This window comes from Fringilla coelebs, assembly GCF_963513975.1.
Source record: "Fringilla coelebs genome assembly, chromosome: 13".
NCBI classification, from domain to species: domain Eukaryota; kingdom Metazoa; phylum Chordata; class Aves; order Passeriformes; family Fringillidae; genus Fringilla; species Fringilla coelebs.
Window position 1 is genome coordinate 9,342,582 of NC_140039.1, and position 22,002 is coordinate 9,364,583.

A 22,002-nucleotide genomic window follows, 5' to 3' on the forward strand; every position below is an offset into this window, starting at 1 on the left:
TAATGGCAGAAATGTCTAGAGTAATTTGGACTTTTGAAATTCAGATGTGGGTACACTGTTTTAGATTAAATAATAAACATCTGATAATAGTTTTCCTCCCATGCCAGCATTCTCTTCTTTGTTAATCTTTCCTAAAACCCAAGAGAATTAAGATCTTCTGTGAATAACCACTAAGTGCTTGAGTGCACTCTAGGAGCACAGCACACCGCTATAGCAAAGTTAAAATAGTAGATAATGATTAAATATGTTTTTAAAAACATTTATCTTCATTCCAAAACAATCTTTGTGAATAAAGCAATTGCACTGTTTTAGTTATACAATTTTTTTTTTTACTGGAGCTGCCATAAAATGTAGTGGAGTTATTGTTCTAGAAAATGCCTTTTCAAAAACAGTGTACAGAAATATGACCATCTCTATTATTTCATGCAAAAATAATTTTTAAAGCTTAAGGTAGTAGATTTTATTCTTAAAAAGGCTGATCTGTTTTTTTCTTATTATTCCATTGAAAAACTAGACATTAAAATGTATTGAAATTCAATTTATTCAAAATATATTTTTAAAATGCAGAAGCTTCATTTGAAATAATATAAATTTTTAATAGTTCCACTAAGAATAGGAAGTTTTCAGTGTAAGCTGTCTTTCTGTATTTTAACAGACTTTTTATGGCGTTTTTAGGAGTTTTTCTCAAAAGCAAAGGGCCACTTTACAAGAGCAGTGCTCTTCAAGTGACAATTTAATAGGCAAATTGTGCTGTGTGTCATTGACTGGTGTAAGAATTTAAACTGAATTCTTCAGGTTCATATTTGCATATTGCTTAGCAAAGCAGGGGATAAAATTGCTGCTTTAGGCTTCATTTAATATTTGCATTGCCTGGATCCTAGGCTGTCTTTATGCCAAAATATTATCCTGTCTGAAGCCAAAATATCAGTCAGGCCCCTAAAACCAAGACCAACTGTTCAGTGATTTCTCTAAGCGTGAAGAGAACCATCTCTAACACTGAGGCTGTGAAGGACAGCCAGGTTTGCTGTGCTAGACACAGAAAATGCAAAACTGTTCCTTGAGGAATGGCAGCTGTGCCTGTCCCAGTCCTTGGTGTTTGCAGAGCAGCCAAAGCAGCCTGCGTAGGAAATATTTTTTTTTTCAAGTGTACTGCACAAATATGCCTTAATATATCCTGACATGAAACATCCAGTGGAACTTGCATTATATGCTACAGAAAATATATTTTAAACACAACATCCCTCTTCATCCCGTGAAAATGAATATCTGATTTGTGTTTTGAGAGTGCACTCATTACAGAAAAGGCAATAATAACTTGCAAACTTCCTTTTATTTAAAACAAAACTATCAGTGCAGCACTTTGATGGATCAGTATTATTGAGAAATTTCAATTCATGGTTTAGTTGACAGTGAAGTTTTAATTTCACAAGTCACTTGCTCCACTTCTTTGGTGAGTTAAAAGTATTGGAAATTCCCCCTCAAGATGCTCATTGGAATCTCAGTACTTTCAGGGTAGTGCTTGCCCAGCTCATATCTGGTTAGGTAGCAAGGGCTGGTTGTTTGGAAGCAGCATATTTTAGGAAGAAAAAGCAGAATGTATCTCACAAGAAAGCAGAAGAAAAAAGCACATGCTTTGATAGTCTTCTGTAATGCTGTTATCACTCAGAGTTGTGATATTTATGACTGCACTTCATGAAATTAAAATTAATAAACTTGTTCATTTACTTTTTACTTAACAATGTTTGCCAAAGCTCAGGGGAAAAAAAAAATAAATCAGTTCCTTAAGAGGAGAAATTGCTTCCCACTGAAATTGTGACATTCATAGAATGTGATACACTGTGAAGATGCTGGAGGGTCTGCACACACCTGCCCATTTGCCAAACCCTGCTATGGAAAATACTGCTGCACGAGATCTTGTAATTGCAATCACATTTGTAAATGAGAGAGAAGAACCCCTAAACCTTGGACAACCCCATCATCCTCTGGACTCTAGTGAGGTGCAGGAAATGTGAGACCAATGAATCTTTTCAGCCTCTTTGTTGAGCCATATGTTGATACAAGTGAAGGTAGACTCAGAACACAGGTGAGAAACTCCAGTTATTCCTGACAACAGCTAAGGAGAACAGAAGAGAAAGGGAAGATGTCAGCAGAGCTAGTAAGACAATTTTCTAAAAAATACTGAACTGTTAAATATCTCACAACCATAGTGAAAACATCAGAGATAACAAAACTTTTCTCACCAGCTTTAGTACCTCCTTTGAGATCTGTGCATATGGTGGAATTTTTGGCAGTTTTATCACATACACAAGTGTGAACAGTTCAGAAATGCCTGCCCTGGTGTGATTGGAAATGCAGATGTGGTGGCTCCCCTGGCATTGCTCAGTGGATGCACCACTCACCCTGAAACAGATCATCTCCAGGGAAGGTCTGTCAAGCCCAAGAGCCTGTTCTGTGTAATCTATTTTTGTCATACCTCATCATGTTTTCCCACTTAGCAATTAGTTTAAGATAGGGCTAACATTTGTGCTGATGTGCAAAGTGTATCTCTGTGTTAAGGAACAATGAATGGGTGGGGAGGAAAAAGAAAGGGAATGAGGAAGAAACATTGTGTGACAGAAGCTTCAGTGTGAAAGCCAGAAGAGCAGCTGTCCTGTAGTTTGACCTTGAACCAGACCCACTGCTTCTTGGACAATTTTTCCTTGCATTGTAAAGACTTCAGTTTAAAGGTGCTATTAAGTCTTAATTATTACTATTTTGGGAAGCAGATAACAAACATTGCTGTTGGGTAAAGTAACCCTTCTGCCTCTCCCACCCACAGAGTTATTTTAACTGATGAAACCCTGCAAAGATTCCCAAGCTGTAATATAAAATAGATGTTTTGGCTTCAGTGAAATATACCACAATTTACATACCAAATAAATGTAAACTCCCATGAATAAAGGTTAGTGATGCACAGCGCCACTGAGATAAAAGTGACAGTAAATCCATCTTGGATCTACACAGAAAGAATAAAAACTCATGCATAAATGTAAAGTAGATTGGCAATAGCTAAACCATTAATAACTGCTTTAACGGCGATGTCTTGCAAAATTACATTCCGTGGATAAACTTTTTTTTTTTTTTTTAAATTTAATTGAAAAAATAGCGTTATGCACTGCCTAGGAAATCTCACAGGGTGGCAGAAGCTGAGTAACATTTCCGTTCTCTGCGAGCTCTGTAACACAGCATCTCATGTTGTTCACAATTTTGTGTGCTGTTCTTCTCATGTTAACATCAGGATGTTTTTTCCTGTGCCTATAGCGCAGAGGTTGAAGCAGACCCTGGAGCCCTGTGACACAGAGTACCCAGCCTTTGTTTCCGAGCGCACCATCAAGGAGACCACGGGGAACATTGCTTGTGATGACTGTTTCAAGTAAGCCCTTTCCATTTTTTATTTTTTTTTTTTCATACAACTGTTTGTGACAAAGCAATAAAACTGAATTATTCAAGGCTGTGTTGAAGAATGTACGAGTCTGTTGTGTTTTATCCTAGGTACTGACCTCTGTCAAGGTCTCATTTCTCCTCTTACAGGGGTCACTTAAAACTTTGATGCTCTTAAATTAAAGCCTATTACTTTCTACCAAAAAAAAAAAGTCAGAGTGGTCGAGGTTTATCTTAATTTCAAATAGTGAATGTTTTAATTCTTTTCCTAAATGCAGGCAGCATTCTAAGGGCATAGGCTGTAAGATTTAGATTCACAAGGTAAGTGCTGTTCAGTCTCCTGTCCAGGAGGGAAACCCTGCTGGATAGGTTAGGAATTCCCTTGTGGTACAGTGAGATCTGGTTGTTTTACTGGAATGCCAAACAGAGTTTCCTTCTTAGAACTGTTAGTCTGAAAGAGTGGGAGATGATTAAATCTATTCTCCAAACTTGCAGTGCTGGGAAGCTGAGTTAATAATAACAAATCTCACATGACAGTGCTGTAATGTCATTTCTACCAGTGCTCCTGTAAACTTGTCCCTTATAGAGCTAAAAGAAGAGGAAGATTTCAGTCTAGCTTTCCTCTCTCTCACTGAAAATGTATTTTCTCTACATTTGGTGCCCATGTGCTGTGACATTTTGATTGTAGTACTGGTACATTTTAATTGTGAAATTGCATAGGTATTGCTTATGCAAATTTCTGTACTTTGATAAGTCTCTTAATTGGATTTCCTTTATGCTGAAAGTTGTCATCGCCAGGGAGATTAGTATTTACAGCAATAATTTGTCTATCAATATAAAAGTCAGGAAGAATTTATAAGTTAAACAAAAATTGTTACAGCTCTTCCTTTCCAGGCTAAATCAATATGCAATTAGCAAATAAAGGTGAAAAACTTCGCTTTGAAGTCAATAGGTGTGCTTCTGGACTTACTCCTAAATTTTCTCCTTGATATTTTCATTACTTTAAAACAGGAAACAGGAGTAAGTACACTGCAGATAAATTTTAAGTGTTAATATTCACTTTTCATTTGCTACTGACCAACTTTTAAGTAGAAGGAAATTGTTCATGTCTAGTATGAATAATTGGTTTTATATGGCTTTGTGGGATAGAAGTATGAGAGTGCTTTGTAAATTGATGCTCTGGAACCCTTTAAGTGCAACAATGGGTCCCACTGCCTGAAAAGTACAAACTCAACAAAATCAAATCATGATTTTTCCACTTGACATATCGAATACAATGAAGGTTACACTGCTGTGAGTGCTTTGTGCCAGCATTGTAGAATTTAAGCAGCCTTATTTTGTGATAATTTAACAGAAGGTTACTGAGAAGTTGTGCAACAAATGATCATGCAGTCCTGGAGGTGTTCCAGGCCAGGTTGGATGGGCTTTTCAGCACCCTGCTCTAGTGGAAGATGTCCTTGCCATGGCAGGGGGGCTGAAACCAGATGGTTTTTAAGGTCCCTTCAAACCTTCTGATTCTGTTTAAATATTGCAAACAGACACGATTCCATGCAAAGAAGATTAATTTAACAGGACTGGGTTTTCTCAGAGGAATGCAGATTTCAGTCTGTGTTCCTAGGTAACTTCAGGTCAAAGGAAATAAGTTTCAAAAATAATACAATTCTGCAATACTTGGAACGCACCAAGTTGGAAACTGAGTTTAGTGAAAATTATAGTATTTCAAAAATAATGCACTAAGATCTTTTTCATAGAAAAACATTTTGTGTTCCACAGTGGAAAAAAAAAATAAAAGAAAACCCTGTAAGTTGCAAACTGATCTCAAGGCACCCATTATTTTTCTCCACAAGCAATGGCAAAACCTAAAGAAATAATCCAGATGAACTATTAGATTCTCATGGGAAAGTTGTTCGTTATCCCGTTTACCCACTGTCATTAACAATCTACAAATTGCATCTAAGATTGCAGACTGCATTGGATTCCAAATATTTTTGTTATAACCCAGGACACTTTCCCGCAGAACAGCTAAGGAATTTGACCCAAAGTCCTTTGTAGACCTACATCTTCTGACCCACTTTTCTGTTTCATAGCCTCAGTACCAATAAATATTTTTACAAGCAAGTGTATTGCTTAATATTTGTAATTTAAGAATGATGGGCTGAATCAGTCAGAATTCTGATTCAATCTTTTATGCAGCGAGTCTGGAGCTGACACTGTGCTGGTGCTTAACCTATGCAGCATCACTTTGAGCCACTGGGGTTATTTTCTGTGTCCTCCTTGGATCATGTTATAGGTTAATCTGTGACACATAATTGCAAATATTTATTGCAAATAGAAGGAGATAATTGTAAATATTTACCTCATTATGCGCCCTGTGGAATACTGAAAAACTACTTGAAAGTCAATATATTGTGAAGAGGTTTGCAGACAAAAGTTGTGCAAATACTCTGCTTTAAGCAAGTTTATGTCAAAAGATACCCCAGTCTCTGGCTTTTGTTCCTGCAGTGGCAGGCACTACTATAGAGCCCTTGTCTGAAAAAGGAGACTAAAAACAGTCTCTTAGTAGAAGTAAAAATGATGACTGATGTTAATTGAAACCATATAATGTTACTCAGATAAGACATTTTGGGGCACAAATACTGTGGTTTTGCTAACAAAGTCACAGTCATAGCCAGCAAGGTCACAGGGTGAGGGGCAGAGGCTCAGCTCTATTCTGTCATGGGTGTGCTGTCACTGATCTTGTAGAAAACACTTTGCCCATGCACAGAGGGACAGTTACCAACTGCAGTAATGACAATTCATAAACATTTCCAATAATAAATTTAATCATGGGTACTTGGATTTAAATTGAAATATGCTACAATAAATCACACAATAGAAAGGACTACGTGCTAATTACTTTTTTAACAGCTGTCTCACATTTACAGCCATCTCTGGGAACTCATTCAATGGAAGGACACCTATGCACTTAAGCAGGCTTTGAGTCAGGCAATAAATACATACAAACATATAAAATGTACTCCCTATATGTAAACTTATCTCTTACAAGCAAATTACTTTGGGATAAATTGCAACGTTTAAAAATGATTTTCAAAAATATAGGTTTTATTAAGAAAGCAGGAGCCTAAAAGAAAATAAGAATTAACATAAGAATGTCATTAGGGTCAGGGTTTGGCTGTCCCACCCCATAATTTGTTGTTATTCAATATCCCAATGATTATTAAATTAATCTGTTATTTAAACAGCAATCAAAAACAAGTCAACCCACATTTTCTAAGCACTGTCAACAAGAGAGAAAAACTGGGATTTTTTTTTAAAAATCTGAATTGGTTTCATATTTTCCAGTAAGCTATTACTTTTTATAGCAAAAAACCTAATAAAAAACAAACCTCATTACTTCTGAAAACTTATAGACTGTTCTATCACAGCCTCAATGCTGAAAGTAATTAATTGCTAAAGAGAAATATTTTTTCTTTCTCAGTCTCAACTGGCACTCTTTCTGTGAGTCAGAACTACACTAATGACAGATGCACTTGGTATGGGCTTTAAAGGTGTTGTGCTGCTCAAAGATGAGTTTCTGATTAGACATCCAGCTTGAAGCTTTAGGCTGTATAAGCATCTCAGTGCTGCTTGTAGTTTTATGAAGTATTGCCCCAATATTCCACCAGTTTTAAATGTAAGTGTGCAAACCAATGTCCTTCAGCATTGGTCACTGGGTACCTCACCAGCTGTTTTGCCTTCTGGGGATATCATCATAACAAATTTTAGTTGCAGTAAAAGTGTCTAAGAAAAGAATCCTTAGAATGTCAAAGTTGTTATAAAATAGAATTGATGATGGCTGTCAAGACATTTGATTAGAAAATGTTTGCCAGTCTTTTTAGTATGTCCTCCCATCTCTTTGTAGAACAAACAAAAATGTTTTTGTCTAATTGCAAATCTCATTTATGTGTGAAAGTTCAAATGTTTTCATTTAGCTTCATTTAGGAAAATACCATTAATTTCAGCTATAACTGCTATGAAGGTGAGTATAGCAATTTAGTCATCTGACTATTTGTACTTTAAGCATACATGTTAAAGTTTCAAAGCTGCAAGGAGCCAGTTGAGTGCATAGTTGCCAAATTTGAGTGTTCACTGTAAAAACGGTGGGTATACAGATCAGGCAGCCATTGCACAGTCAAATGCTTAAAAATTTGCCCTTTTAACCTCTCCTGTTCATGTGTGATGACATATTGGACTTGGATGAAGATCAAAAATCTGGCCTTACTTCCAAAAAAAACCCCCTTCTCTTTTAATTGCAGCACTCATGGGTCTACAAGGTCAATACCAAAACCCCAAAGAAACTGTTTTGTTTCCAGTTGATCCTTTGTTCGCAATCTTAAGACAAAGAGGAAAGTAAATATAGGAAAGCCATATTGTCACTAGGGAAGCAAGGAAGCATTAAGTACAATCATCCAAACCCTGGGAAGGATTTATACATATTTTAATTATGCCAGATATGAAAGATGAATGCATTTATTTTACCTTGTTGGGCATTACATGTAAATTGCCTGTTAAAATGTATAGGAACTATTTATTTGAATAAACACTGTCCCATCTATCATCTGTTTGTCCCAATAGAATGTTAGTAAGCAGACATTAAGTTAACAAGGCAAACCATCAAGAAACCAAATTGTTTCTCCTGCTTTCCTGTAGACTGGGCATTGAATGCTGTTTATTGTCAATAAAAGAGGTCAATGGCAATGGAAGTGTAGTTCAGGATGACACTGAACCCTTCATGTGGATTTATAATGGCAAATTTCAGAATTGTCCACTAAATGCACAGATTTGGCAGTCACAGATAAATAACAACACAAATTAGATGCAGACTGCTCAGGGCATAAGTATATTAGTGTCAGGAGCAGTGCAATCTGCAGACATTAAAATGGAAATGGTTTTTAAAACCCACTTAATCTCGAGACATACCACCATTTGCTAAAATATTTCCGCATTGCTTTCTCAGTAGAAGCTTGCCAAACTGCTGTACTTGATCATGTTTAAAATGTGAAAATAAATACACAGTTCAATTTCCCATGAAATAAATAATCATTTTCCTTTTCAGATGTAGTTAGTTTACTTCTAAACAAACCAGCTTGCCCCATAAACCAGCCAAGGCATCCAGGGCCAATTTCTTCTCTTTCGGAGCTCTATCGATGTGTATCTGAATGTCCCTGTGTCTGTCCTCGGGCATTAAATTATAGATTTTAGATTCAAAATTATAAATCTTCTAGAAGACATTCTGGATTGTACTCTTTTTTACTGCATGGACCTTGTGTGATCCTGAGGGAAATGCTGTCTGTATTTCCCCACGCTGTGTGTCGCTGCACTGCCCTTTCCCAGCAGCCATGCCCGGTACCCGCGGGACGACGGCGCGTGGATGCCTGTGACCCGTGCCCATGCTGGGGTCAGGTGTGCTGCAGCCAAACTGCTCAGGACTGCTCTTCTCCATGCTGAACAGACCTTCATTTCTTTCATTTCTGGGCACACTTCTTAGATGTCCATGGAGCTGAAGGAATATCTTCAAGGGAAACTCTCTGTTTTGCATGCCTCAGTGTCTAAGTATATGGAATTATCTTGCACGTCTCTTTTGAAAAGTAGATCTTCCAGACTTGAAGAATACTTATGGCTGTTAAAAAGTCTTTAAACTTGAGGCAACAGCAGTATTTCTAGAAACTTATTTTAGCCAAAACCCCAAAACTCTGGAAGATCCAAAAATATGTTTTCCTTGTTCTTTCCTTGTAAAAAGTATCAAATTATGCAATTTAAACTGCTAGAATTGTTTATTAAAGGTCTTATACTGAGCTTAAAATGTTATATTGTGTGTTACCCACACTTCTCCACTTGCAAGCTGAGTAACTTTCTCTTCACTTCAAAGGCAACAGTGATTATAATGTTTGTCATGCAGGTGTAATTTAAAGTCACTGCATGGGCAATTTAATTCTACCCTTTGATAATGTATATTTTGAATGACCAGTTCAGGAAACACTGTAAATTACTCTTTTCATTTAAGAAAAAAGGTATATAAAATAATAGGGCAAGACATATCTAAGTTACCAGGCAGGTCTGTGCCTGCCAGTCATCAGTTTAACAATCCCTTGGACAGTTTTCAAGGCTGGAGTATTTCTGTTTGCTTGGGGATTTTGTTTTTTCCTTTTTTTGTTTCAGAACAATTTTAGTATGCTTGCTGAATTCTGGAGCATTTTAGTTGTCTGTACAAAGAATGCCACCCTATGTCTCCCTTCTGTAAGCACCATAAAATCTTGGAATTTTAGAGAAAATGAAGTTTAGTTACAGGTTTTCTCACACAAGTAGGACAAGACATGCATTCTTCCTCTTAACTCCCCACTTCCAATAAAACCTCTGCAGGGGAATGTGGTGATCTGCACCCATTCACTCTTCATAGTTAAAATCAGTACTCCATTAAAATATAAATCATAATCTACTTAAAAGTTAGCTTAATTTTACATTTTAAACAAGCATTAATAAATATTAATGAAATGACAGATAGTAGGTGATGCAATGAAAGGATGCTTTGTAATGACAAGGGATTTAAAAAGTTATATGTATGCCATAATGTATAGAGCTTAGTAGTAATATATATTATTTTTATTAACAATGGCTTGGGTAAGGAAAAAGGTGATTGAAATTGAGAAATGTTGCAATGAATTTTTAAAGCCAGGCATAGTTGTGAAGAATTTCTAATAATGAAACATTAATTTTAGTTTGTAATATATTCATATTATAGACAGAGATAAAACAATGCAAACATGGCTTAGACATCTTTACATGGAGAAGTTTCTTTTTTCAAGGGTTTGGGATAGCTTAATGAATATTTTAAAGCCACTAACTTAGAAAAACAGCTTGAATCTTTAGATTTGAGAGCCATGAAGGAACAGTTGTATGTTAGATAAAACAATGCAGAGTTTTAGCTGGCTGTGGAAAAGATGGCAAGTTATGTGCTTGAGTCTTTCAGACGTGGCCTTCTCAAAGTTTATGTTAACAGAAATAAATTAACAGCATCCTTGCAAAACACACTGTGGGCACATCCAATGAGGACTTCAGCTCCAGGATTTATTGCTCTTTTAAGGTGAATCTTCCGGTCATTTCTGCTTTTTATACTTCAGTTTCTGTCGTGCAGTTCCTTGCTAGAGTCATATTGTTGATGAGACTTAACCTAAAGTTGTGGAAAAGAGTAGTTACCAATTCTTGCAATTAAATGCTACTTTTACCATGTCATATGATATCTGTGAGCCTTTCTAAACTAGAATTTATCAACTTGCTTTTTCATCTTAAAGTTATATTTAGAACCTAGCTTAGAAATCATATAGCATTTTAAAAAGCACAATCTGAGATGTCTCTCAATACAAACCACAACTACTTGTGTAGAGAGCTAAAGAACCCTGCTAAAAACACATATTTGCTAACATGCTGTAGTGGAGCTGCATTTTTCAGTCTGGATATCTTCCCTGAGCTCTCTGTTGAGGTCTTGTTAACCAGGTGTCACTGTCAAAAGCAAAGGTCTTTAGGAGACCTCTGATATGATTTTCTTTGTACCAGTCAGTGTGCCTCCTCTCTTGGTCAGTGTGAGCCCAGAACCAGGTACCCACCCTGCTTGTGGGGACCCACACATGTCACACTCAGCTTTGGTTTGTTCTGGGGTATGAATGCTGGCAAATATTTAAAGTTTGGGGGACTTCTGGTCTTGATTTCTTTGATAAAAACCTGCCAGTACATTTTAAAGCTGGAGGTCTGAAACTCTCCATTTTCCAACACCTCCTATGGGAAGGTGGCTGCACTGGAAAGGTCACAAACAGTCCAATGCCTCGCTGCACTGAGGATCCTCTGTCATCCTAAAGGCTGTGCACTCCAAGGTTTTGGATGTTTGCAGCATTCCTAACATGCAGTGGTCAGGTACTCTTGTCTGAGTACCAGTAAATTGAGAAAGAATCCCCTCCTGCTGGGGAGTGAGCAAGGATGGCACTTCTGGGGGTCCTGGCTGAAGCTGAGGGGTTTCCAGCCATGGCACAGCTCCGTGGGGCTCTGAGCATCCAGCAGCACAGGAATGGAGAGGATGGCACTGCTCACCAAAATCCTCAGTGCTAAACTTTAAGTATCTGTGCACTGATAGCAAATTGTACTGCAGTCAGGCTCTAGGTGGTGGCAATATTTTGCTAGCATGAGGTCAGGATCCAATTTCAAGGCTGAGGCTGGAAGTTTATCTGCCTCTTTTCATGTGAGAGAACCATTAGCTGATTTTTTATACACTGCTCCAGCTCTCAGAAATGTTGTTATTGGCATATATGTTATTTTTACAAATTGCATTAGATATTTCATTCTCTGTCATCATTTGTTTGGGGGAAAAAAAAACAATCAAAAAAACAAGTAGCACAACTTGACTGTGATATAAACATTTCATTCATTCATTGCAAAAATGTGATAAGTGAGAGAGATGTGGGTTGGAAATGTATCCAGCCGCCTGGAAAGCACATGATAGGAGTTGGGAAACAGCAAAGTGGATATCTGCACTCTAGCTGAATTCTTAAAGTTTGTTCCAGACCATTAGGGTTGAATGTTTGCAACCAACAGTTATGTGAGTAACACATATTTGAGTGCAGTGTGCACAATATTTTCCATTTACTCTGCCCTCATTCTGGTATTTCTTTTTTTTTTCTATAAAATAGGAAAGATCACATTTGACAGAAGTGAAATGTAATCCTAAAGTTACAACTCATCTTAATCCAAAATACTCCAAGTTCATTAATGGTGGTCTGCAGGCAAAAAATATACTGAAATATACCCAGGGGGAAAAGGCTGAGTTTACAGTGATGCTCAAGAGCCAGAGTGGCCACTGAGGGCTATCTCAGTTGAGTTCCATGGAAATTTAGACACTTCCTCACATCTTTGTGCATTTTATTTAGGTTGCCAATTTGAAAATATTGAATATTGAATATTTCAGTTCAAACTACTCACAGTGAAATTTTTCTATGCTTTGTAGGATTTGTCTGCCTGAGCAAACAAGTGGTATTTAAAGGATCTTTTCCATTGTCACATGGAAGTGATTGATATGATTATGTATGTGCAGGAGGGACATTTGCTAACATAATATTCTGATATTCTACTCATAATGGGATTTTAAGTCCCACAGTCATCACTGTGACATTAAATGATAGTAATAGCATTCCAGTGGTCATTAAGGAAAAAATGGAAAATACATACATGGATTTTTTTTGCCCTTAAATCAGGCTGCTAAACCTTCTGAGCATGGAATTAAAAGTGAACCTGAACAGTGATTTAAATATTTATATTACTAAAATCCTGCCTAAGCCGTGTGTTTGTCATGACCACAAATTCTGCTGCAGAGTGTCTGTTACAAGCACAGATATAACAGCAGGGTATTTTTGTAAAATTAAAAGAGAATACTGACTGTAAAATCCAGCACACAGATCAGCAATTATTACTTATGCACAAAGTTTTTTTAAAGCAAACTGCAATAATGAAATATTTCTGTGAGAAAAAAAAGAATTAATTTTTAACAGGAAACACACAGCATTGTTTTTAAACAAGCTGAATTGCTTTTAGTGTTGTTGCTGTGCTCAAATCCTCCCCAAATTACAAAGAAATATCTTCCATTCTTCAGTATAATGAGAAGATATTTTTTCTAAATGTTCTGGTCCCACAAGCATAGTTTTATCCTGTGCCTTCTGAGTGCCATGCTGCTTGACATTAGTTCTGTTCCCTCTAACCCTTTTCAGCCTTTGCAGCTGTTTGAAGAAAACAGGGAGCCAGGGATCTGAAAACCAGAGAATTTTGAATGCTCTTAGGAGGTTTCCTGCCATCCTTTGTTGCTGGAACGAGCCTTGTGCCAGTGTCAGCAGCCCCCAGAGCTAATGGCAGCAGGGCTGCAGGCCAGGAAAAGGAAAAGAGTTGAGTGCAAATGACCAAGAAATGGTGGTGTTTGGGACCCCCAGTCTGCACAAGCCATTGTCACTGTGCCCTCTCTTAGAGCTGCCTGCCCCCCTCAGGCCCATACAGAAGATGCTGTTGGATGATGTTGGACCAGTTTCCCTGAGATTCCCTGTGCTGGGGCTGTGGGAGTGGCTGCTCATTAGTGGGGACACCTCGTGTCTGTGTTCAGTTTCTATCCTGTCCAAGACCTAACAGCAGTGGACAAGGAAATGGATTTCCTGCCCTGCATGGAAAGGCAGAGACTGAGCTGCTCAGCTGGGATATTGATTTCCTTTAGGAGCAGAGGCTGTAGTCAAATAGTGTTCAGTAAACAGCTGAAAGGTTAGGTTTGCTTAGCTGGACGAGACACATCTCTGGTGTGTCTGCAGTGGAATTACCTCAGCTTTGCCTGTGATTGATCCAGCTATGCTGGGAAAGGAAAGGGGAAGCCAACTGCACTTCAGGGACAAGGTGTTCAGCCTGCCACGTACAGATTTGGGTATGATTGAGGGATTTGTAGTGAAGCAATGGCCTGCATGAAGAAGGGAAATCGGTGACTGACAGAAGTGTGTGAGCTGCAGGCTGGCCAGTGAGCTGGCCTTGGTCTGTCAGGAGATAGAGCAGCCAGGAGGGAAAAAGGGCACAGCTCTGCCTTGGTCCTGCTGGGCCTGCTTCCATCAGCATGGGAAATGCTCCAAAATCTCTCAGGAGACAGACTGCAGAGCCCTCCTGCAGGAGCAGCAAACCTGCTTCCCCACATCCTTCCCCACAGGGCACTGTCACTGCTTGTCCTGCTGTCCCTGTCCTTTCCTCCCTCTTGGAGCATCTTCCTCCTTTTCCAGAGAGGTTTGTCCCTCTCCCAGTTCCCTCACAAACACTTTGCCACCCAGAAATTCAGAGACAGAAAGATGAAAGATGAAAGAAAGAGAAAGAAGTGTGGAGAGAAGGCAGTGCTGCAAGGGTAGTGTCAGCTCAGTCCCTGCTTCTGTACTGTGTATATTCTAATTATTTCTCTTTGTAGAAGAAAGCGATTCTTCTAATATGAATTTTGGGAATTAGGTTGAGGGGTTTGATTTGTTCAGGGGTTTTTTTAACAGTCTGGGGAAGAAATTATTATAGCAATAGAATATATGTTATAACTCTTTAAGGACTTTTACATATAGAAATAAAAGGGAGAGATTCCAATTTAAATTAAAACAAAAAAAACCCCAAAAAAAAAACCAAAAAAAACAAAGCCAAAAAACCCCGTCAAACCAGGTTTGAATGTAATGTGCTGACTCTAAGAACAGGTGTTGTAGCCCACCCTTAGCTTTAAGTGTCATGTTTCACCCTGTTCAGGATGCATTTCTCTGCAGGATCAGTGCCCATCCATTAGAGAGAAGGACCCTCCTGCAGAGGATGACTCCTATCCCCAGAGCCAAGCTCCTGCCCTGAATTATCCTTGCACGGTCTGTGTCTCTGCCTGGCCAGAGCTGGAGGTGCTCCCCCTTGTGCTGCAGGAACCTGAGTTATGTGCTCGAGGGCAGCAGGGTGATTGCACCCCAGCATTTGCACTGCAGTGCTCTTGGGATGCCTTCCAAGTTGCAGGCTGTCTAAAGGAGTTAGAAAGAACTGATGAGCTGTGGGAAGAGTCATTTAGCCCCCAGACACACATTAAAAGTGTGCTTTCTTATCATGCCTTCAGAAGCATGACTACCAAATACAATTATCAACACAGCAGTACCTGCAGTCCAGGTCTCTTTCTTTATAAATGCACAATGAAAAATTAATTTTCAAGGAACAGATTAATAAGTATTGCTTTTTGAGCAAATATTTTCTACTTCCAATTAAAACATGAAGCTGTTGTTTGGTTTTTTCCCCAGATCTATTTGCATTTTATTTGTACTCATGTTTTTATATGGACCAAAACCAAAAGAGGTTAAAAAGAAACAGATACTGTGTGTGCAACATGACAAAATTATCATGTAACACTCTGACTCAAACTACAGAGTTCTTTGCAGACTTACTTTCTGTTGTCATTTTTTCTTCATTAACAAAATAGTTTGGCATAACCAGATTTTCTTCCTCCCTCTCTGTCTACCCCTTTCAAGTATTAAATTTCTTCCTTCCTCACCTTCCCCACAAAGTCAAGAAGCAGTTTGTTTTCAGGTCTGTTTTAAGCCTCTGAACCTGTACATCAAATAAACCAAGCTAGTTCCTCAGTGGATGAAAGATGGAGGAGAAATTATTAATAAGCTTCTTATTGACTCAACGTAGCTTCAACAGGAAGCCCAAGAGTTTAGTCTGTTTTATATTTGGAGATATTTGCAAGCCTATTCCTGTGCTGCCTCATTGAATGATGGTGATGACACTGCAGCAGAGGAAAAGGATTCAAATCGAAAGATTTACACTACTGAAAACAAGAAGAGCTTTATCCTTTAAATGTGAAACATTCTCTTTAATAATAAAGCACTTAAACACAGACTTTCTTGCGATTGTTAAAGCAGCAATAAAGTTCAGCCAAACCCCTTACTCAGTCCTTGAGAGTTGGTTTCCATATTCCAGGGACACAAATGCCAGCTTAAGCCAGCAGGTGTTCAGGGATGGTTATTGTAAGAGAACCTTTAGAGACTCACAGTGGATCTCACAAAAAGATAATGCCATTTTCCCTACTTTGTCAGCGACTTCATTTCTCCCTGCAGCCATGGAAGCTGTTTGCTGGAGGTTTTTCTGCCTTGCAACAGAGCCTTGGCTTGCACAGTGAAGGATTTTGGTGGAATGTCTCAGTCTCTGAAAGGCTTTGGTCTGACTGTGTTTGTGCACCTTTTGTTTTCTCTGAATGTTTGGTTCCTGAGACTTACTGGCATGAATGTTCAAAATGAATTTCAAAGATGCATATGCATGTCACCATGGGAACTGAAGGCTGGTCTCAAAGAGCAGAGCTGCTGCTGGGATGATTGTGTGCTTTATCCAGTTTGGGCATGGAAGCAGTGCCATGTGAATTATCTGAATAGTCACACAGCAACCGTGGTGCTTGCAACTGGCACAAACTTGTTTGCCACTGATCTGGTGAGGGTAGGAATATCTCATGACTGTGAAATGATCTTAAATTACAATGGCTGAAGGAGGTATATTTTGTTTGTGCAAACAATTAATAGAAGAGAAAGCTAAAATGGACATTTTTTGCCCTTTTTTATTTGCTTGGCTCCATCTCAGTCTTGAATCCTCTGTCTCCACTTGTTGGTATGTTGGCTTTACAACTTCATTTACAGGTTATGTTTGAGAATTCTGTAAGGGGAAACATCCATCCATTGCTTGATGGAAGAAAACATTTTCTTTTAAAATGTTAACAGACTTCTCGTGGGAGGATGAGAAGCCAGTTGTTTCACTTTTCAAGATATTAGTGAAGTTGTTATTGTGCACTAAAGAAAAAAAATGCCACAGAGAGCCAAAATTTTCAGTCTTTTATGTTTCCTTTCAACAGTCCCATGCTCTATGGCAGCCACCATAAGCTCAGGTACTTCACAAACTTCTGTACTAGTTAAACAGCCTGCAGGTCTGTAAGAATATTCACTGTTTGTTAAACAGTCAAGGTACTTAGTTGATACCTCTGATATAATTCCTAAGGTAGCAAAGAGGGGTTTTTACTTAACTAATATATTGCTCCTTGAATTGCCTTTAACCCCTAATTTCCATCAGTCAGTGCAAGTCCTGCATTCCTCAAATTGATTAAGTCAAAAATGATGAAGGCATGCAGTAAGAAAGCAATACAGGGAATTTTGTTAGACTTCATAGTTTAGTAATTGATTCAGCGCCATAGTTGTGTAGTTGAAACTCTCTCTGGATTAGGTGCTTTCATCCCAGCTAGGTGAAGTGATGGGAATTTTTCTTCCCCCCTCTCTAGTTTGAGGAAGGCTGTGCCTCACACTGCACAGCCCTGGTGGCACCTCAGAGTGGGTGAAGGAAGACTCAGAAATTGCCCAGCTTTCATGAGCTGGCACCTTGAAGCCTGGCTGTGGGGTACGTGCTTCCCACAGGCTTCAGTGCTCGCCTGGGATATCAAAAAAGGGCCTGAATTTGGGGACACCACAGGTAAAACAGAAGAGTAATGACTCCCTTCTCAGCAAAAAGAAATTAATCATTTAGCATCCAATTAATTGTCCAAGCATTTTATGCCCATCAGGTTCTTTTCTGAGCTAGTTTTAACGATACAATGAATATAAGTTTCCGACTGCATGAAATGCAAATAGTGCCAATTTCTGGCAATAAAAGTAATGTTTTTTCTATCCTTTACTGTTTGATTTATTCATAGCTGTTTTGAGAAATTCATGCAGTACAATTTTGGTGCTATTGCCTGCTAAAGATTTTTCCTCCTTTCCTTTTATTGGCCCCATTTCTCCCACACACAAATCCACAAAGCCACAGATGCTCCATTACAATGATGTCAGTCTTGCTACATGCTCCAGCTGTTTGGTAGGTACATTTATAAAGTTCAGCCTTTTACATTATGCCATAAATGTATATTTCATGTATAAACATAAAGTTAACATATTGCAGATCGCTCTAAGTGTAATTTTAATGGAGGTTCAGTAAGTTTAAAAAATACTGAAAAGCATTTAATCTTTCCGTTGGCAACATTTTTATAGTAAGTTTTCCAATTTTTTTTCCTTAGGCTAGGTCTAAATATTCCCTGCCCTCTGTGCTATTTCATCTTCTGTGATCTTTGGAAAAAGCAGGGAGTTATTATAGTAAGACAATATGTATTTTAAAGAAAGATGTCTGAGGAAAAATATGTTTCTCTCCACATCTTCTTGGTGCTCAAACCCTCACTTAGCATTCTGTACATTTAGAGCAAACCACGCTGCAAAACACCTAATTCTTGGAGTGGCCAGATTTCAGTGATATTTGACATGGCTGATATGTTGCTGATAGTATGTACAAGTTCTAACAGATTGATTCAAAATTTCATGAAGAATTGGGTCTGAGCTTAAAGCCATTCTTTGTACTGTGTCCTGAGCTTCAAAGGAAAGGCTAAATAGTGTCTATCTGGCTCTGCCTTTTGCCCCTTTTCTCTGTGGTATGTGCTTAAGGGTTCACTGAAACTGTGCATCACTGACTGGTGCCCACAGGATCCTTCCCTGGGTGCTTTCCTTCTTGCAAAAAAATGTCTGGTTTTTTGCTTTCCCTTTGAGTTGCCTACTTTGTCTTCATTTGAATGTGGTGCTGAGTTATCACCATATTTATACCAGATAGTCATTAATCTAAAATAAATCACTTTGGAAAATGTTGAGGCCTAATCTCTGTTTTGTTGGCTCAGTAATGAAATGGCTCTCAAGAGGACAGATGAAAGCTGAGATCAGGACTTGCTGTTGCTTCAGGCAAGACCCAGAGTGCACAAAGGCCCTGATACAACTGTAGAGACTCAGGTTTGGGGCAGTGAGCTGTCAGTGGAACCTTCATTAGTGTTGTGGATCTGTTCCATTCCAGACTGTAAATACATAAAAGTCTGATAAACTCCTAACAAGAACCAGTGGCTCAGAAATGCTGATAATGTCACCATTATTTGTTTTCTTTTTAATTTTCAGGTCTTTTGTTATCCAGCAGATCCCAAGTAGCAACCTCTTCATGGTGGTAGTAGATAATGAATGCTTCTGTGATTCTATCCCACCAATTACCATGGCACCTATAGAAATAAGATATATCCTTTTATTTGCAAACTGGTCAGAAAGAGATTCAAGATGAGAATATTGAAAAACTTCTTATCATGTAAAACCTGCATTGCATGACATCATCACCCATTATAGGTGCTGTTTGAAATTAAGTCATCTGGGAATATGCTCTCACTATTTTTTTAAAGAGAATTCGCTTCTTTTTTCTTTTTTGAACAGCCAGTATAAATTAAGCAAGCAGACTCACATGGATCTTATGTAGCATAAGGTCATGGTCGTCCTTAGACAGCAGAACAACTTTCAATTTAGGCACCAAGTATGTAATTTTCTTATAAGGATGGACCTCATTATATTGGAACTTGCAGAACTCACTCTAATACAGATATCTCTTTATTTAAGGTTTGACTGGAGCATTGAAAATGTTTCAGAATCCTGCTTTCCAAATCTGCAAAAATTTAGCAAAGTAAATATATCACTTGATTTTTTGGTTGCCCCACCTTCTGTTTTTTGCTGTTCTGTAGTTCAGGTAGTTCAGGATTAGTTTTTTCCCATGTAATTTGTCAGAAGCAGCCTGCAGCCTGCTTATATTGCAGACTTACAGAAAGACAGGTCAGCAGTGTAAGTGCGCACGTGCTTGAAAACACAAACCACAGAGAGGAAAGCTCGAGAATCACTTTCTTGTCCTTGTGGTGACCACACAGACCACCTTGGGGTTTTAATGGGGAGGAAGAGAGGAGCTGAAATTCACTGTATTCATTTCAAAACACTCCCATGAGAATGCAATGCTCAGAGCATCTCTCCTTAACTGCCTGGTACATAATGAATCCCTTAAATGTGAACGGTTAAAATCGCAGAAGATAAGAAGACGCCCAGAATCCTGTCATGGATTTCACCCTGAAGTAAGTTTCTCTCTGCTTTTCCTTTCTTTTGAACTCTGGTAAATTTTTTAATTCTTTAAAAATGATTAATAGGAAAACTGTCTTCCAAGATGAAATGTTGGGAAGTAGAAGACTCAGTAGTCAGGGAAGTGAGGGATATTGTAAGTGCTACAAGTCTTTTTTGTACTCATGTAGACAATGCCTTGAGTTGCTGCTGCTGCAGAGAACGTGGTAGGGTGTGAGCACTGGCAGCCAGGAATATCTGAGAACTTACTCTGGCCCAAGCAGTGACCACAGGGCTCCTCAGAGATGACTGGGAACTTTGTGCTGTTAATGTTTGCTTCAGGAATTAGCTTTGGTGTAGCTGTCATGCTGTAGTCATTGTGCTCACACGTAATATTGCTTGGGAGGGATAGTGACCCCTCCACCACCTGTATTTACTGCTCTGTGTTCTGCATAATGCTCTCACACAGTGCCAAGGAGAGCTGGTAGGGACCAGGATGTGATTCCAGTGGCTTGTACAGGATAGGTTCATTGACATCCTCTTCACTCTGGAGTAACTTTAATTTCTGCCTCTGCTGATGTAATGCAATGTAGAACAAGACCTAAAGTAGAAAATGAAGGGGATGGTGTAGTGCTTGTTGTTTCAGTCTACAACCTAAACTTGTTCAACTCAAAATGTGTACTTGTATTACTTCCTGAGCATATTTAATTTATGGGCTTTGTTGTTTGCTTCAGTGTTCTTATGCCTATGTTTGCTAAAAAGCATGTGTCTAATTGACTGTAGTGGCTTGTATTTATTTTCCTTTGTTGTTGTTTTATTTTCTTTAGGAAAATGCAAGAGAATGTGGCGGTGTCTCAGGCCTTAGTGCTAAACCTTCTCTTGTTCTTCTTCCTCTGCTATTGATGGTTTTCTCCAGGTGACATTGACTGAGGTGTTCAACTGGCATGCTAAAACATGGATAAACTGTGAACTGGGAAATGGTGCAACATAGAGGACATGAAATATAGTCAGAGCATCAGCATTTCATGATTTTAAACTGTTGGTGATATAAATTCTTAAAGATATGTTGAAAAAAGATTTATCTTTTTACTTTGCAAGTCGTGCAGATGTGAATTTGGCATATGGCAGTCATGATTCATCAAAAAAGGACTTGGTAGATAGAGGTGACCATTGCTTTGTCCCATTGAAAACAATTTAAACTGTGTACTTTTTTCAATAAAGTATATTAAAATCACAGTTTCAGAGTGTATTTTAAGTATGCTAATATATTTGTTCAAATAATGAATGATGGGAAGAAAATAAAATAAATGGATGATATTTTATTATGCTTTTAGCCTCTTTCTGAAAAAAAATCAGAGAAGAAAATGGGGACTTAGCTTTTAAAATAAGGCAGAATAGCTTTTATTAAGAAGCTAAGGAAACACCTGTGTGTGGATGAAGCTGAGCAGGTAATATATGGTGCTGAATTGAAGTTCTGGTTTCTGGAAATAGCCATAAAATATCTTACCTGCATTTAGAAAGTCAAAGTCTTATTAAAGCCTTCTAACTTAAGCAAGCTTTGGGTCAAATTGGTTGATCTGGCTGCAGATGGCATAAATCAAATACTTTTCATCTGAAGGAATAGGAAGCTGTGTAGAACAGCCCAATCAAGGGGTGACACTGTTCTCTTGGTGTTCTGATCTCATGTCAGACTGGAGAAGCTCATTATGAGGAAAGTGATATGCAGAGAAAGTCTGACATGCAACACATCTGTGTCAGCAGAAAATTGGTTTTGAGTGTCCCTGTTGGTAGGCAAAGTTCTAGACCAGTATGTTTTTATTCCAGGCTTTACATTCTTCTTTGTAAGGGAAATGAGGTGATAAAGATGAGCATATTCCTTTTGCAATTGGCATCAGAGTCCCTGGTGTGGATATATTTGCTGGAGATCTTGATCTTTGAACTATGACAGTCTCAGCTTGTCTTTGGAGTTTTATAGAATGCTATCAAATGGTAACCTGTCCTTCCAACAATATAGTACATTAAATGCAAAATAAAATGCCACTGCTCTAAATCTGGTGCTTGGAGACTGCAGCTT

General features: G+C 38.4%; 1 protein-coding gene across 1 annotated transcript in view; it reads left to right on the forward strand.

The window, feature by feature from the left end:
• CACNA2D3 (calcium voltage-gated channel auxiliary subunit alpha2delta 3) overlaps window positions 1-20,848 on the forward strand; it is a gene marked incomplete at both ends in the record, with an annotated part of 376,309 nt that extends 355,461 nt beyond the window's left edge. Inside the window, 4 exons of the mRNA XM_084214355.1 lie at window positions 3,301-3,412; window positions 18,963-19,075; window positions 19,863-19,945; window positions 20,756-20,848. Coding sequence (XP_084070481.1) covers window positions 3,301-3,412; window positions 18,963-19,075; window positions 19,863-19,945; window positions 20,756-20,848 — 401 coding nt within the window. The remainder of the gene's footprint in view (window positions 1-3,300; window positions 3,413-18,962; window positions 19,076-19,862; window positions 19,946-20,755) is intronic.
• Window positions 20,849-22,002: the final 1,154 nt, after the last annotated feature.